Source organism: Eretmochelys imbricata, chromosome 15 (assembly GCF_965152235.1).
Source record: "Eretmochelys imbricata isolate rEreImb1 chromosome 15, rEreImb1.hap1, whole genome shotgun sequence".
Lineage (NCBI taxonomy): Eukaryota > Metazoa > Chordata > Testudines > Cheloniidae > Eretmochelys > Eretmochelys imbricata.
In genome coordinates, this window is record NC_135586.1 from 3,728,640 (window position 1) to 3,746,119 (window position 17,480).

General features: G+C 60.0%; 1 protein-coding gene across 1 annotated transcript in view; it reads left to right on the plus strand.

Annotated features, from left to right (window-relative positions):
* The first annotated feature begins 7,017 nt into the window (after positions 1-7,017).
* The window catches only part of INPP5J (inositol polyphosphate-5-phosphatase J), a 35,081-nt gene continuing 24,618 nt past the window's right edge, over positions 7,018-17,480 (plus strand). Inside the window, exons 1-6 of the mRNA XM_077834995.1 lie at positions 7,018-7,128; positions 10,788-11,635; positions 13,554-13,664; positions 15,249-15,357; positions 16,946-17,062; positions 17,155-17,330. Of these exons, the coding sequence (XP_077691121.1) occupies positions 7,018-7,128; positions 10,788-11,635; positions 13,554-13,664; positions 15,249-15,357; positions 16,946-17,062; positions 17,155-17,330 (1,472 nt within the window). The remainder of the gene's footprint in view (positions 7,129-10,787; positions 11,636-13,553; positions 13,665-15,248; positions 15,358-16,945; positions 17,063-17,154; positions 17,331-17,480) is intronic.

The following is a 17,480-nucleotide window of genomic DNA, read 5'->3' on the forward strand; positions in this document are numbered from 1 at the left end:
AGCGGCTGTCAAAAAAGCCAACAGAATGTTGGGAATCATCAAGAAAGGGAGAGATAATAAGACAGAAAATATCATAATGCTGCTATATTAATCCATGGTTCGCCCACACCTTGAATACCGCATACAGATCCGCTCGCCCCATCTCAAAAAAGATACATTAGAATTGGAAAAGGTTCAGAGAAGGGCAACAAAAATGATTAGGGGGATGGAACCGTTTCTTTATGAGGAGAGATTAAAAAGACAGGGACTTTTCAGCTTGGAAAAGAGACAACTAAAATGGGATAAAATCTTGACTGGTGTGTAGTGAAAGTGAATAAAGAAATGTTATTTACTCCTTCACATAACACAAGAACCAGGGGTCACCCAATGAAATTAATAGGCAGTAGGTTTAAAACAAACAAAGGAAGTATTTCTTCACAGTCAACCTGTGGAACTCTTTGCCAGAGGATGTTGTGCAGGCCAAGACTATAACAGGTTTAAAAAAGAACTAGGTAAGTTCCTGGAGGGTTGGTCCATCAATGGCTATTAGTCAGGATGGGTAGGGATGCAAGCCCATGCTCTGAGTGTCCTTGGCCTCTGTTCGTCACAACCTGGGAGTGGACAATACTTGATTGCCTGTTCTGTTCATTCCCTCTGAAGGACCTGGCGTTGGCCACTGTTGGAAGACAGGAGACTGGGCTAGATGGCCCATTGGTCTGACCCACTATGGCCACTCTTATGTTGTTCTTAACTTTCCTGTGTGGGTGGCTCAGTAGGGGGTGTCATGGATCCATAGGTCTGGTGCTCTTGAACGACTCTAGAACAGACCCTTGATGGGCTCTAGAACAGTGTGTCAGCCCCTTAGGCTCACACCCTTTCACTACGGGAAGTTCCTTGGCCTCACCGCCTCCTGGGACCAAACTTCAGAGCCCTCAGCACTCCCATGTCACACAGAAATCTCTCTTTAGCGAGTCCACCAGAGTTGGATAGCTGAAGGAGCCATGCACCCCCAACTTCCTGACTGTGGAGTGACTCTCAGTCAGCGGTGTAGCAGGAGAAGGGTTTATTAGATGTCTGGAACACAGCGTAGAAAGTCCTTAGTTAACATGGAGAACAGAAAGTTACAGCCTGGTCCATCTGGGTCCGTCCAGAGCCCTCTGACACCCTCTTTAGTCCCAGTCCAGAAGCTTTAGTTCTCTCCTGCCTCCAGCAGCCCACACTTAGCAACCCGTCCCCAGCCCTTTGTTCTTCAGCTGGTCACATCCCACTGGCTTCCTAAGGAGGATGGGCCATGCATGGTCATTTGTTGCTAGGTGCCAAATCTCTGGGCAATTGGAGTGGCCATTGTCTTAGAATCATAGAATCATAGAATATCAGGGTTGGAAGGGACCCCTGAAGGTCATCTAGTCCAACCCCCTGCTCGAAGCAGGACCAATTCCCAGTTAAATCATCCCAGCCAGGGCTTTGTCAAGCCTGACCTTAAAAACCTCTAAGGAAGGAGATTCTACCACCTCCCTAGGTAACGCATTCCAGTGTTTCACCACCCTCTTAGTGAAAAAGTTTTTCCTAATATCCAATCTAAACCTCCCCCACTGCAACTTGAGACCATTACTCCTCGTTCTGTCATCTGCTACCATTGAGAACAGTCTAGAGCCATCCTCTTTGGAACCCCCTTTCAGGTAGTTGAAAGCAGCTATCAAATCCCCCCTCATTCTTCTCTTCTACAGGCTAAACAATCCCAGCTCCCTCAGCCTCTCCTCATAAGTCATGTGTTCTAGACCCCTAATCATTTTTGTTGCCCTTCGCTGGACTCTCTCCAATTTATCCACATCCTTCTTGTAGTGTGGGGCCCAAAACTGGACACAGTACTCCAGATGAGGCCTCACCAATGTCGAATAGAGGCCTCACCAATGTCTTCTGGCACTCTCCATGGGCATGGGCCCCGAGGCATGCCTGTATCTCTGGGTCTCTGCAAAGAGCAAAGCAACCTTTTCCCCAGCCTAGTTAACCGTGCACCGCATAGGGGAAATTGAGGCACACACACTATTCATCCAAAATATTATGAAAAATTCCCACTTCCTCATGGGGGGGCACTCTCCCCTCTGTATTAGCACTGACCGCTGTGCCCCAGGACAGCGCTAAGGGGTGCATGTTGCAGGGAGTGGTGTGGGGCTCAGCAGGGGGCGCTCTCCTCCCTGAGTCAGTGCTGAGCCCAGTGCCCCAGGATGGTCCCAGGGAGCCCTATGCTGATGGCAGCAGGAGGTGGCCCAGTGCAGGGTGCTGTTCCACCTCTGCCCCGAGGGGTGCTGTGCTGCGGGAGAGCTAGGGGAGGGGGAGACCTTTGTAGTCTGAGAACAATCCCTGTTTTAGGGCCATGATGATTTAGGCCAGGGATTCTCAAACCTTTTTTTTCTGGGCCTCCTTTGGAAAATATTTAAGGATGTGGCGACCCCCCCAGCCAAAAAAAAGATAACAAATTTCTGTACATGCTCCTAGGAGCATACTCACGGTATTGCCACTCTTACTTCTCTGCTGCTGCGGGTGGCGGCCCTGCCTTTACAGCTGGGTGGCAGCTGCTGAACCCCCTCACCCCCTCAAGCTCCCCATCACCCTGACAATATTTTTTGTGATCTCATGACCCCCCTACAATTGCCTTGTGACCCCTTTTGGGTTGGGACCCCCAGTGTGAGAAGTGCTGATTTCGGCTAACATTAACCCCCCACTCAGTCTGTGGCTTGGCAGAGCCTTAGGCCCTGGGCAGAGCTGCCGAAGGCTCAGGGTGTGTGGTTGCTTGATCAGCTCTCGGTGGTGAGTATTTCGTAGCGAGGAGAAATGCAGCTGAGGAGGGATTCTCGTGAGAACTCTCTGTAACAGCTGGACTAGGCATGGGTGCAGGTTGGCACCAGGCTCGGGAGCAGCGACATTTGACAGGAGGTTAACGAGACTGGGGGCCAGACCCATGGCTGGTGCAAAGATTTCAGAGGAGCGTTGCTCATTTCCAGCTGCAGAGGAGCCAGCCCTATGGAACCTGCCCTGTCTCCTGCATGAGTTTGGGGGAGATGCCGGCTGTCTGCACTGAGCCGAGCCAGGCACATCAAAGGAACCTGAGCGGAAGGAGCGAGAGGAGCTCAGAGCTTTCAGCACAGAGCTGGGATTGGGAGGCTAAGTGGGTCACAGGAGGGGAGATGAGAAATGCGCTCTCGGCACAAGGCAGAAAGGGGCATGGCTTTCACCACCCCACAGCACGCCTGCCTGGTGGGACAGCTCAGTGAGCCAGCCTGGCTGGGCACTGGGGGCCCCTCCTTGTCCTCTGCATGTCACTTCTGTTCTTAATGCATCTTGTTAACCAAACCTGAGGCTCCTGCCTGGGAATCTCACCGCACTCCCGAGAACCATTGCACCCATCTCAGGGGAGGCGGCAATGGAGGGACTGGGGTGGGGTGCTGGCTCAGACGGTCATGGACTCGGATGGCAGGACGTGGGGAGGGACCGGGACATGGGGAAAAGCTGAGGCCAAGGGTGTGATGGGGCCAGTGGGCAGTCATGGGCAAAGGGAGGAGACTGGTACATTTCCCGGCTCCATGGTCTGGAGGCTAAGGGAGGAAAGGTTCAGATGAGGCCCCCGATAGCCAGCAGCCACCCCGTTAACAGCCCCCAACACCCCGAGGAACAGGCCCAGGTTGCTGCACAGTGGCAGCCCCAAAGGGACAGAGGAGCCTGCAGAATCCCATGCCCCAGAGCTGACAGCCCTGGCCCCACAATCATGGGTGCTGGCACCAGGGGTGTTGGGGGGGGCTGCCGCACCTCCTGGCTTGAAGTGGTTTCCATCATGTTCAGGGCTTATAGTTTGGTTCAATGGTTCTCAGCACCCCCACTGTACACATTGTTCCAGCCCCCCTGCCCACAGCAAGCCCAGGGTCCAGGCTGCTTCCTGGCGGGAACCAGGGGGAGGCTCGGTGTCTGGCAGCAGTGGCTGTGCTGCACTGTTAGAAGTGGCCACCAGAGGGCAGGCCATTCCCACAGCTGCTACCTATGCCAGGAGCAGTGCAGCGCAGCGCTCAGGTGGGCCAGGTACAGGGTGGGGGCTGGTGCGGGGTGGGGGCTCTGTTTGGGGCTCCAACTCGAGGAGTGCGGCTGACTCTCTGGGCAGGGTAATCCACGGGAACCACATGCCAGGGACACAGATGTCAGATTCTGCTGTGGGGAGCAGTGGATGTATTGTTTCTTGACTTTAGCAAAGCTTTTGACACGGTCTCCCACAGTATTCTTGTCAGCAAGTTAAAGAAGTATGGGCTGGATGAATGCACTATAGGGTGGGTAGAAAGCTGGCTAGATTGTCGGGCTCAACGGGTAGTGATCAATGGCTCCATGTCTAGTTGGCAGCCAGTGTCAAGTGGAGTGCCCCAGGGGTCGGTCCTGGGGCCGGTTTTGTTCAATATCTTCATAAATGATCTGGAGGATGGTGTGGATTGCACTCTCAGCAAATTTGCGGACGATACTAAACTGGGAGGAGTGGTAGATACGCTGGAGGGGAGGGATAGGATACAGAAGGACCTAGACAAATTGGAGGATTGGGCCAAAAGAAATCTGATGAGGTTCAATAAGGATAAGTGCAGGGTCCTGCACTTAGGACGGAAGAATCCAATGCACAGCTACAGACTAGGGACCGAATGGCTAGGCAGCAGTTCTGCGGAAAAGGACCTAGGGGTGACAGTGGACGAGAAGCTGGATATGAGTCAGCAGTGTGCCCTTGTTGCCAAGAAGGCCAATGGCATTTTGGGATGTATACGTAGGGGCATAGCGAGCAGATCGAGGGACGTGATCGTCCCCCTCTATTCAACATTGGTGAGGCCTCATCTGGAGTACTGTGTCCAGTTTTGGGCCCCACACTACAAGAAGGATGTGGATAAATTGGAGAGAGTCCAGCGAAGGGCAACAAAAATGATTAGGGGTCTAGAACACATGACTTATGAGGAGAGGCTGAGGGAGCTGGGATTGTTTAGCCTGCAGAAGAGAAGAATGAGGGGGGATTTGATAGCTGCTTTCAACTACCTGAAAGGGGGTTCCAAAGAGGATGGCTCTAGACTGTTCTCAATGGTAGCAGATGACAGAACGAGGAGTAATGGCCTCAAGTTGCAGTGGGGGAGGTTTAGACTGGATATTAGGAAAAACTTTTTCACTAAGAGGGTGGTGAAACACTGGAATGCGTTGCCTAGGGAGGTGGTGGAATCTCCTTCCTTGGAAGTTTTTAAGGTCAGGCTTGACAAAGCCCTGGCTGGGATGATTTAACTGGGAATTGGTCCTGCTTCGAGCAGGGGGTTGGACTAGATGACCTTCAGGGGTCCCTTCCAACCCTGATATTCTATGATTCTATGATTCTATGACCCCAGGCAGAACGTTCAGGTGACCAACTGGATGGGGTCTTCCTGACCCACATGGTGCTAATGGGACATGCTGGGTGCTGGCCTCTTCACCCCCATCTCCAGGGGCACCAGGGGCTCCTGCTTCAGCTGGTACAACAGCGTCTCCCTGCCCCTTCTGGAGTGGGCCCAGGGGGGTTGTGGCCAGCTTGGCAATCGCCTGCCACCTCTCTGCTCACAGGTGGGTCTGGCCAGAGCCAGGTCATACTGTTCTACCTGGGAGCATGGGTTTGAGATGGGGCACCCCCCACAGGGGCACGCTGGCCCATACTCTGTAGGGGACTCAGGGTGTTCTATGCCAGGACCCCAAGGTCTTTGTGCCCCCTTCCCCATGTGCCCCAGCCCTGCTCACTTTAATACATGCTGCTCTTTGTACGTGGGCCCTCAGCACATCCCTGCAGGCACAGATCTGTAAGAGTTTCTCCTCTGGGGCTACCCAAGAGCCTCGGCCTGCCCTAGGACCATGGCTCTCCTTCCCAAGCAAGACTCACTCCCCACACTGCTGCCCCCACGGGCACAATATTGTGCAGGTCACCCCCTCGCCAAGCAGTCCCCATTGGGCAGACACAGCCACCCAGGCAGCCTTACCTGCCATCTCCCATCTGGGACGGCCCTGATCCTGCTTCCCCACAGCACCTGAGCAGGGGTGTGACTGGCAGGGCTAGTCTGTCTCTGAGTCACAGGCCAAGTCAGACAGCCGAGCTCCCAGGGGGAGAGGAGCAGGGATCCTTTCAGCAGGCCATTGGGGGCAGTGCCAAGCAGCTGGGCAGAGGCCTGGAAGTGTGGATGCTGGGTGCCTCTCGCACTTGCCTGAAGCTCAGCTCCCAGTGCCCAGGGGGCCTGTCCCAGACGGTCTGATTCCAGGCCCTGGAGGGAAATTGCTGTCAGCTCTCCTGGTGCTGGAGTCGCCCCATCTGCTGCAGCGAGTGGGTCCCAGTGTAGCAACAGCCCTCAATCCCCCATCCTGCTCCCTGCAGCACAGCACACCCTAGTGCCACACTGGGGAATTAGGGTCAGCACTGGCTGCAAGGGAAGAGTGCCCCCTACTAAGCCCCCACCCCTCTCCCTACAGCACAGCGCCCCCTAGTGCCACGTGCATCTGATGGGGCCGACTTTTGCCCCCGACGCCCTGTCCTGCGTAGACCCTGGTGTGTGATGAGGCCCCACCTCCCGGCCCATGTGGGATTCCGAGCTCTGCCAACATCCTGCCAACAGTGCCAGGACCTGGACCTGCTCTGTTAAATGCAGATGCCCCCTGAGAATCCCACAGGGGGCCCCCAGTGCACGCCTGCTCAGCTCAGCGTCTCCGACAGTCCCATGCCAGTGGGGCAGAGCGGCAGTGGGTGCCCTCACCCAGGGAGCACCTTTCCAGGGCAGGCAGGGAGCAGAACCTGCAGTGGCAGCTGTGCCCAGAGACCCTTGCCACCCCGGGGCAGGGCAAAGGGCTCCCAGTCCCCGCTTTCTGCTTGCCCAGCCTGCTGCCCTCCAGCTGGCAGCGCTCAGTGGCACCCTGATGGGCTCCTGCGCCTTTAAATCCTCCAGCAGGTTGCGGGGCTGGTGACATCACTGAGTCCCCGGGCTGCGGGAGGGAGCTGAAAGCATCGTCGGGGAGGCAGCGATGGAGCAACCGAGCCGCAGCAGCCGGAGGCCGGGGCCGGGGCCGGGGCCGGGGCGGAGCAGAACCGCTGCCCCGCAGGCTGCGGCTGAGCCCTGCGGCGGCCCCCGCAAGGTGAGGCTCCGGCCGGCCCCGCGGGCAGCCCGGGCACACCTGGGCCAGGGAAAATGGAGCCTCCCCGCGAGAGCCGGGCAGCGCTGCCCCCCGGGGTGCCCCGAGTGCCGGGCCGGCTGCTCCCCACGTGCCCGGCCCCGGCTCTGACCGGCTGTGAGCTCTGGTGACCGGCTGCCCCTGCCCCTTGGGCAGCCTGGACCCCGGAGGGGCGAGTGATGCCAGGGGTCGCGGCTGGCAGAGCTGCCCCGACGGGGCACGGATCCGTTAGTCCGATGACCCCAGGCTGCCCCCCGGCCCACGTCCCTCGCCCAGCTGCGCGAGGGGCCTGGCCGCGGTCCCACGCACCTGTGGCCCGGGGGGAGCTGGGTCACGCTGGCAGCACCAGCCGACCTCTCGCCCACCTGGTGACAGAGTCGCTGCTTTCGGCAGGTGAGTCAAATAATGGCTGGTGGTTTCTCCCGCTCCGCCCCCAGGCCGGGGAGCGCGGGAGGGCCCGGGCTGAGCTGTTTTCATGGCAGGTGAGTGGAGGAGCCGGCGCTCTGGGGAGGTTGCGGGGGGCTGGGTCCCGGAGGGAGCTGGGCGCTGCTCTGTGCCCGGAGTAGAACCCAGGAGACCTGCCTGTGGCTTCCCAGCGGGACAGCTCTGCCCGGGGCAGGGAAGAGCCTGGTGAGGTGGAGGGGCGCGGGTCGGGCTGGCTCCGCTGTCCAGTGCCCCCCATCTCTGAGCCCCATGGGGGGATTTCACTGGTTTGCGCCAGACTCTGGCGGCTCTAGTAGCTTGGCCTGCTGTGTGTGCACCTGCCGTGGTGCCCCCAGCCATGCTTTGCCCCCCACCCCCCTGCGAGCACTGGCCGAGCTGACACCCAGCACCCGTGTTACCCAAGAGCCAGTCAGCTGCTTCCTCTTCCCCTTCCTGCTAGCAACGGGTGACGTTCCTGGGGCGAAAAGCAGCCCCTGCCTTTGCAGGGAGCCAAGCTGCCGAGGCGTCCCATGCCCGATGGGCCAGCAGCCCCAAAGCGGGGTCCCCGGTATGGGAAGGGTTAAGGGAACGGTGCAAATGTCAGCAAGTCTGAGCCGGGCTGGAGAGGGGAAATGAAGGGCATGGAGGGGCCATGTGAGCGCAGGGATCCATGGAGGGAGAACGGTGCCCAGCTCCCCAGGTGCCAGCGACTAGCTACCCACAGCCCAGCCCCCTGCCGGCAGGTGGGACGTCCCGTCTGCCCCACAGCAGGGAGAGCCAGCCAGGAACTGGGTCCCCAAGGCCAATGCTCTTCACACAAAGGGGCCTCACATCGGACACCGAGGCCAAGCTGTTCCCAGGGGCTGGTGGCTCTGGTTGTCCCAGCACGAGGGGGCCTGATCGTCCCTAAGAGCTGGGAGCCTGGCCCCCGCGGGCTGGGTGGCCGGAACTGCTAGTCCAAGTCCAGCTGGGGGACTGGTACTGTGGCCTGTTGTACCAGCAGGGGCAGAGGGCTCGGCCCCCCGATGCTCCCACCCCACAGCCAGTGCCCCAAGGCTGCTGACCTTGTGCTAAAGTGAACAGAGGCTAGAACCCAGGAGTTCGGGCTAGTCCTCTGCTCTAATGGCTAGTAGCAGAGGGGAGGCGGGTGCCTTGGTACAGGGGAGATGGGTGGGCAGCTCAGGCACAGCCCCTTGCCCACCGGTGCCAAGCGCTGCCAGAGAGGACAAGCCCCTGGGGGGAGGGAGACCCCCAGCAGCAGGGCTCCAGGCTGTTAGCTGGGAAGGGAACACTCCCGAGGGAGGAGTAGGCTGGCTGGGCAGAGCAGCAGGAGCGAGGTGACCGCATGGCAGGGCCGTGTCATGCTGCTGGGCTGGCAGAGATGGGGGATGGGGGGGGCTTTGGCAGAGTGGGGTTTGTGCCAGGGGCTGCCGGCTTTGGGTGCAGCCAGGTCTCTCCATCCCCCTCCTTAATCCAGCCCGGCCCCAGGCCAGGCCAGCCAGAGGGTGTGTGTGTGTGGGGGGGGGGGGGGAACGAGCTGGGGATCCCCCTGATGGGGGGTGTCCCTTCACTCAGCTGGCTCCTGGACTCGCGTGACCCCCATTCTCCCTGGCATGCCTCACACTGGCACTGCTGGCCACGCCTTGCCCCCACGCAGCAGGGCAGCGGCGCCATTCTCCAGCATCTCCTGCCCTAGACGGGTGTTCCCAGCATGCATAGCTCCAACCGACCAGCCTGGCGCCCCAGCTGGACACTCTGAGCATGGCAGTGAGTGGCATGTGGCGGGGCAGCAAGAAGCTCCTGGGTGTGACTACCCTGATGCCAATGGCATCTCTCCTGACCCCCGGGGGGTGCACGCGAGTGGGCAGCCGGGCCCTCTGTTTTTCTGGGCTCTGATGAATCTGCTGCCCCATGCTGTGTAGCAGGCCCTGCACCTGCCAGCCTCTATGCCCCCAGGATCTCACTGGTAACTCGCTGGAGTGGGCAGGGCACCGGCCTGCCAGGCGCTCTCTCCTCTCTCCTCCCCGTGTGCTGAGCTTACTGATCAGATTGGAGCAGCCAGAGAGGGGACCCGCTGCTCCCCCCTGGGTGCCAGGCCCAGCCCTGCAGAGGCAGGACTCCGGGCACTCGCTTGGCACCATGCACTGCAGAAACTGTGCCACTGTGCAGCCCTGTGTGCGCCCTGGCCTCAGGGCTTTGACCCCTAGGAGCTGCGATGTGCTTGCCAGCTGCCGTCCTCTGCACCCCAGAGTTAGCCCTCTCAGAGTGCTGAGCCCAGGGGACAGGCAGGAGACAAGGAGCAGGGGGGGAGGAGGGGTCGGGGGCTGTTGCAGCCATAGCCCCTCATGCAGACTTGGGAAGGCAGCAGGAGCTCTGAGGAAGGTCCCTGACTTCCCTTCCCCAGGGTGGAGACAGGCTGCTGTGAACCCCAGGCCCTGAGAGCCCCGAGCACACGACATGGCTCCGGGCAGGGGCACGCTTTGCTGGTGTGCTAATGTGCATGTGGCAGATCTGGAGCCACCCTCCCCACCCCCACGTGCTCCAGAGATACCCCTGGAGCTTTCTTGCAGGTACGTGCCTGCTCGCCCGGTGTCCCAGCGCAGCCCCGGTGAGCCTGGGGAGGACAGGCAGAGGACAAACCTGGTGCAGAGACCTCTGGCCCGCACAAGGGGCTTTGGCCTCCATGTGACTGTCAGGGGGAGCCTCTAGCTCCAGTGGATGGGCCCTGGCCCTCCTAGGCTACTGCAGGCTTGGCCTGAAACAGGGCAGACACTCGCCTCTTGAAAGCAAAGGTATGGCCTGCAAAGGATCCAGGTCCCAGCATGCACTGCTGCATCTTGGTCCCACACCAAAATGGAGTCTGGCCCGCTGGGGCCTATGGGCTGCACTTTCATAGGCAGTGGGCCCATGAGTGCTGGGCACAGGATGGGTGGGTAAAGTGCACGTCTCGGGGTGGGGGCATCTCCGGAAGCTGGGCGCCCCTGGGAGGAGCTCATCTCAGGATACGGGGGCATCCCTGAAAGGGGGGTATCTCTGGAAGGGGGTGTCCCTGGAAGGAGATCATCTCGGGGTGTCCCTGGAAGGGTGGCGTCCCCAGCATGAGTGCGTCTCGGGGTGCAGGGATGGGCGAGGGCCAGCATCCAGGCCAGGGGACGAGCGTGGCAGGGGCTCATGCACACCCTATCTGTTCTCTCTCTCAGATGGAGCCGGCTCACCGTGGGAACAAGGACCAGGGACCGGCCTCGGCCATGGGGGCCCCGTCTCTATCGCCGAGGGGCTCCATTACCGCCACCTCCCCGGGACTGTTTGCTCCCCTCATGGCCCCGTTTGGGGCGGAGGGCTCAGTTCGGTTCCAGCCGGAGGGCTCCAGTGGGCCCATCTCAGCAGCGTACCCTGGGGGGAACCTCCCCCTGGGGCACAGCGGCTCCAGGCCCGACACCCTCTTTGACCCTTTCCATCCCATCTCCCCTCGCTCGCAGCCCGAGGGCTCCCAGCACGTGGGGCCAGAGGAGAGGTCCCCGGGCAGGCACAGCCAGTCCCTGGCGCTGGAGAGCAGCAGAGCCCAGCCCGACGGCTCAGGTGGGGCCCAGCTGTTCAGCTTGCTGTCCCCGGTGGAGTTTTGCCCGCTGTCCCCGGGCACTGGCAGCCCCTCCTCCCGCCCCAGCCCGGCGCCCGCTGGGAAGCTCAGCCAGTCGCCCAGCCGATCCACACACCCCGAACTCTGCCTCCTGGATCAAGGGCCCTCCGGGCAGATGCTCCCTGTGGAGCGGAAAGAGGCACTCCCCAAGGCAGAGTCCAGTGACTATATTTCCGGGGGCAGAACTAGCTCGTCCCCCAGACCCGTGAGCCTCCCCAAAGCCATCTCCAGCGAGTTCCTCTCCGGGGGAAGGATCGGCCCCTCCAAGTCCATGGCCCTGGCCAAGGTCGAGTCTGAGGAGTTCCCCTCCTACGGGAGGAGCAGCCCGTCCCTCGCCCTGCCTGGCTGCATGGACCCCCCCGAGGCTCCCGTGAGCCGGCTGGGCAAGGCCAAGGAGAACGGCGCGTTCTGGTGAGCGTGAGCTGCAGCTCTGGGGGAGGGGGGGATCAGTCTGATCCCTGGGGGGCTGGGAAGCCTATTTCAGGGCCAGGGCATGCTCAGAGCCCTGCTGCGGTCGGCTGGGCAGGGGGAGGAACCGGGAGAGGCTCTGGCTGAGTGCCAGCATGGAGGAGCAGAGTAATGCCCCGCTCGGTGCTCTCTGCAGGTGGCCGCAGCATGCTCAGCAGAGTCAGGGCCAACTGCCCAGCTCAAAGGCCAGCCCAGTGTGGATGGGCAGAGCCCCTTCGGGAGCTGGAGCACATGGGGGCAGGTGGGGCGTGTGCTGCCTGCCGACTGCTCCTAGTCCTGGCAGCGGCCGGGGATGTGATCCCAGTGCGGGGCTCAAAGGGCAGCGGGGTCAGTTGTGTAGCTGTCTGTCCATTCAGCTCCCTAGCTTGGGATCCGGGCCTAGCCTGCCTGCCCCATACATCTACCCTGCAGCTGGAACCCACCTTCTTCAGCAACTTCAACTGTCCAGCAAGGCTGGCGTTCAGTGCCATGGCGTGACTGATAGCAGCTCTGCGTGAGGACAGCACACACATGCCCTGGGCTCCGGGCCCCTCTACCAATCCCAGCCCTTCACAAAGAGAGAGCCAGCAGCTGCTCCAGAGGAAACAGCCCAGCTTTCCCCCCCCGACCCGATGCCAAGGCATTCCCTGCTCCTCCCTTCCTCCCCCAGGTCTGCCACATGCTTCTAAGGCAGGGCAGCAAACTCAGGCAGACCGTGGGGAGGGAAGTGGGTTCCAATGTCTCCCCCGAGCTCAAACCCAACCCCTTCCACACCAGCCAGAATCCAGTAAGCTCCTGGATCAGGGGTCTGGTGACCAGATGTCCCGATTTTATAGGGACAGTCACGATTTTTGAGTCTTTTCTATTTAGGCTCCTATTACCCCCAGTCCCTGTCCCGATTTTTCACATTTGCTGTCTGGTCACCGTAATGAGGGGAGAGACCCACGAGAGACCCCATTTCTGCACCAACTTCCTGGCTGGGGTCAGCTGCAGCCTTGTGTGTGACCCATGGCTGCGGCATGGTCCCTGGGGACTCAGATGCAGCCACTGCCCTCCCCCCACCTCTGTCATCTTGTGCAAATAAGCTAATGAATCAAGTTACATTTTGCAAGTAATTTGCATGTCACTAGAACCACCAAGTCCTGCCCTGAGCAGTGGGGCAGAAGGAGGAGTCATGGGGCTGCACAACCCCAGGCAGCTTGTTGGGGTGGGTGGCTGCTCATTAGGGTGACCAGACAGCAAGTGTGAAAAATCGGGACAGGGGGTGGGGGGTAATAGGAGCCTATATAAGAAAAAGACACAAAAATCGGGACTGTCCCTATAAAATCGGGACATCTGGTCACCCTACTGCTGATACAACTGGGGATTAGCAGGCTCCTGGGGGTGGGGGGCTGCAGGGAGCCTGGGGCCAGCCTGGTGTTGCTATCCCGGCCCTGAGCCCACAGGGCAAGGGGCAGAAGCTCCACAGAGGCTGCTAGTGTCAAAAGACACGGCTGTAGGTGAAGGCCTTCCTGCCGCCCAGCCGGGTGTGTGACAGTCCAGCTGAGGCGTGGGTGTCGAGGCAGGGTTGAGCCCTGTGCCTGCCACGCCCTGGTATGGAGCACGCGCCCAGGGGCTAGCACTTGCTGAGTGCACTCGGTGTGTAGCATGCCCAGTGCGGTGTTCTTAGCCCAGCTGAGCTCCGCTTGCAGCGGGGCGGGGTGCCCAGCAGCCTCTTCCTCGGGCACAGCCTTGCCAGACCCCGACCTCATTCATTAGCCTTTGCCATGGCTGGTTCTCCCTCCCCACAGGGCAGCAGCTCCGAGGCAGAGGGCTAAGCAGACTGTGGGGGAGGGGCACCCTTGTCCCAAAACCTGAGCGTGGCTCCCTTTATCTGTCCAAGGATCACCGTGGTCACGTGGAACGTTGGCACAGCCATGCCCCCGAGCGATGTGACCTCCCTGCTGCACCTCAACACGGGTGACACAAACGACACCGACATGATCGCCATTGGGTAAGGGGCGCCATGCGCCGGTGTTGGAGGAGGCTGCCCTGCGGTAGGTGGGTCCCAGAGAGGCCAGGAGACCTACTTCTGTGGTCACCAAAAGGAATCGTCCACTAGCCCAAGCAATAGAGCCTCTTTTGAAGCGGAAAGACCCAGGTTCTAGTCCCAGCTCCCCAAGGGTGCGTGCTGCCCTGCACACGGCGTACGACAGCAAGGAAGATGATTCAGAATAAAACACACGATAAAGATATAACAGTAAATGTAGCCCAAACACTTTTTAACCCCCTCAAATCCACCCTCCAGCCCTCCTCACTCCCCCGATCCCTGCTTGCTATACATGGCAGAGCCCAGCCCATACAAATGCCCCTGCACCTCTCAGGACTGGGCCATGGACAGTTCAACATCCCCTCCAAAGCCTCGTAGGAGTCTCTCTCTCTGCGATCAGCCCTTGGCCATAGTAAGCAGCCCTCAAGGGCATGGATCCATTGTTCTGTTCAAGCTGGATTGGAGCCAGCCCCTGGTAACACTTAATGCAGTTCTTAGCTACCAACGAGGCAGCTTCCAATTCAACGCACGGAGACTTTGTTGGCACGACAAGCCAGACGAGTGTTGCCAAAGTGCAAGAAAAAGACAGGCCCTTTGGGTACTATTGTAGTGGTTTACATTAGTACCTGGGAACCCTAACTGAGATCAGGGCTCCACTGTTCAGAGATAGTCCCTCTCCCAGAGACCTTCCAGTCCAAATGAGGCTGCTTGTGGGCTTGCTCTCTCTCCTGCTGGACTCCCCCATCCCGGCTGGGAGTCGCACACAGCACAGGAGATTCAATTCCCTGTACCCGTTTATGATCACTGTCCATTCCTAGGGCTCTCCAGGTTCCTTGACACCTCTGGCCCACTTGCCTGGCCCCCACAGGCATGGTGCCCAGGGGCCTGGCACTGTTTAAATTCCTCTCTGCTTTTTGATGCGACGTCTTCAACCAGCAGGTTCCCTCGGGAGGGTGTGGGATCCCCGTCACTGGAAGTTTAAGAACAGGTTGGACAAATGCCTGTCAAGGCTGGTCTAGGTTAACTTGGTCCTGCCCCAGCACAGGGGCTGAGGACCTGACCTCCCGAGGTCCCTTCCGTTCCAGCCCCACATTTCTATGATTCTATCCCTGAGGCAGTGTCTCCCGCCCTTTGCTTTTGTTAACAGCTGCCCGGGCTGAGCTAGGGCAGGCTGTTAATAATGCAAAGCCACGGGTGGTGCAAACCTTGGCAGAACTACAGTGTGAATAGGGGCACAGAACCCCTGCGGGGTCCCCAAGACCCCTGTCTGGCGGTTAAGCCCTGCCCTGCTGGCTGTAGTGTTTGACTCACCCTGAGCTGCCAGCCGGGCACAGTGCAGAAGCCCCCTCCTCTGCCAGCGGCAGGGACTCTCCTGGGGGGATTTCCATCTCCCTGCTCCCTCCAGCACTGGGCCTCTGCCCCTGTCTGAGGGAGTTGCCCCTAGCTGACGCCCGGGCAGTCTCCTGGCAGGGAGGAGTGCCCGCTGGCTGGAGGGCTGCTGGGGAGTCTTCCCAAGCCTGCAGTCAGACCTGTCTGTCTCCCTTCCAGGCTGCAGGAAGTGAACTCCATGATCAACAAGCGCCTGAAGGACGCCCTCTTCACAGACCAGTGGAGTGAGCTCTTCATGGACGTGCTGAGTCCCTTCAACTTTGTATTGGTAGGGGGGGTTGGGCTCGAAGGCCTGCTTGGTTTGAGCAAAAATCTGATTAAATCAAACTGGGTACCCCACCCAGCAGTGCAGGCAGCCAGGGCCTCCCTACGCCCCCCCAGCCTGGGAAGCTGACACAGTTCCCCATCCCAGGTCTCCCTGGGTGGTGATTTGAAGGAGATTGCTCTAACGCTTAAACAATGCACAGGGAGAGCAAGACCCTGCCACCACTTCATTGGGTGACTCTGGGCAAGACCTTTCCCTGATCTCTGCCTCAGTTTCCCTCATTGCACCACGGAGAAGTGACACCCTGCCCCACCTTTGCAAGGTACTAAGAATCTGGGACATGAGGCACTTCTTGTCCCATGGGTGTCTCCTTAGTGCCGTTTGGGCTACTTCTTTGAATTAAAGTTTGGGGTGAGGTCAAAGAGTAGAGGGGAGCTGGTGGAGAGTCAGGAGTGGGGTTGGGTTTGGCAAGTCGGGGAGCGCAGAAAACGTACAAAGCTCATGACAGTGGTATCTGGTGCCAGGCACCTTCCATGGGCTTCTGCCTGTGATCTGAACACTCCCAGCCCCCTGGCCCCCTTTGTGTGTGTCCTCACAGCTGTCTCCATGGCAACTTGAGACTGTGAGGTCACAAGCACAGTTAAACTCTTCTAATGGGGGCCCCAAATGCTGGGTGGGCAGTGCTGTGTCTGGCTCCTCCCCTGCCAGAGGGGTGGGGGTGTAACTGTACCTGGGCCCAGGAGTGGAGGGCAGGTCTTCCCCAGGAGCACAAGGGTGGGGGCTGCTTTGCCATGGGGGCCTGAGCCCACCCCATTTCCAGTGGATCTACTCTGTGGCCTGGAGCCCATGGAGCTGCCCTGTGCCATCCCATGGCCCTGCGGCTCACAGCACTCCCCACCATGCCTGCCCGGCCAGCCCAGCATACCTCCCCATCCTGCTGGTCCCTTGCTGGCCCACCGCCCCCATCCCTTGGGGGGCTAGCACAGCCCCCAGCGCACTGCGTGTGGAGCCCTGGGCTTTGAGCAGCCGCCGGACTCTGGCCTGATCCGAGGTCCTAAGTGCCCACCCCCATCCAGGGAACTAAGCCCCGCTGGGACTCTGGGATAGCGCCTGTTGCCAAGAGAGTGCTATGCAGGGTCCATTCCTGGGGCAGTGGCATGCTGGCGTGAGCCTGGCTGCATAAGGATTGCCTGGGAATGGATGCTGCGGAGCAGGGCGCCGGCTGGGTACCAAATACAGGACAGGGTGGGTGCTCCCGGTCACAGCAAGCTGCAGATCTGCATGCTTGGGGTGGCTGCCATCTGCTCTGGCTGGCGCATAAACACCCCTCAGTGCTGTGCCATGTGCCAAAGCTGACCAGTCCTGCCAGGCCTGCCCCAGGGAAGGTGGGTCAGTGCCATCAGCCCTGTCTCGCAGATGGGGAGACTGAGGCAGGCAGGGGCAGGGAGTGGGGGGGGGGGCACCTGGGCAGAGCTGGGATTCTAGCTGAGGTGCTGGCCCAGCCCTGCACCTCAGCCCCATGCCCCCTGCCATGCAGGGGAAAAGCCCTGGAATGGCTGCCCTGCCTCATGCCCTTCTCTCCCTGTTGCAGGTGAGCACGGTGCGGATGCAGGGTGTGATCCTGCTGGTGTTTGCCAAGTACTATCATCTCCCCTTCCTGCAGGACATCCAGACGGACTGCACCAGGACCGGGCTGGGCGGCTACTGGGTGAGGAGGGTGCTCTGGCAGGGGTGGGGGGATGTGACTCTGGGGGGGGCTCCCCTCCTCCGATGACACAGCTTGGGTTCCTCTTGGAGCAGGGCAACAAGGGCGGGGTCAGCGTGCGGCTCTCCATCTTCGGCCACATGGTCTGTTTCCTGAACTGCCACCTGCCAGCTCACTTGGAGAAGGCCGAGCAGCGCAAGGAGGATTTCACCACCATCCTCAACATGCAGCAGTTCGAGGGACATGTAGCCAGCGGCATCCTGGACCACGAGTATGTACCCCCCGGCTCCTTCCACTCCCTGCCCACCCCACCCACCGGCTCTGATTGGGGCTTGGAGCTGAGTCTGCAGCTCCACCCCTCTGAAACGGGCCGTGTCTCGCCCCCAGGAGCCAGATTCAGGTGCTGAACCCCTGCATCCAG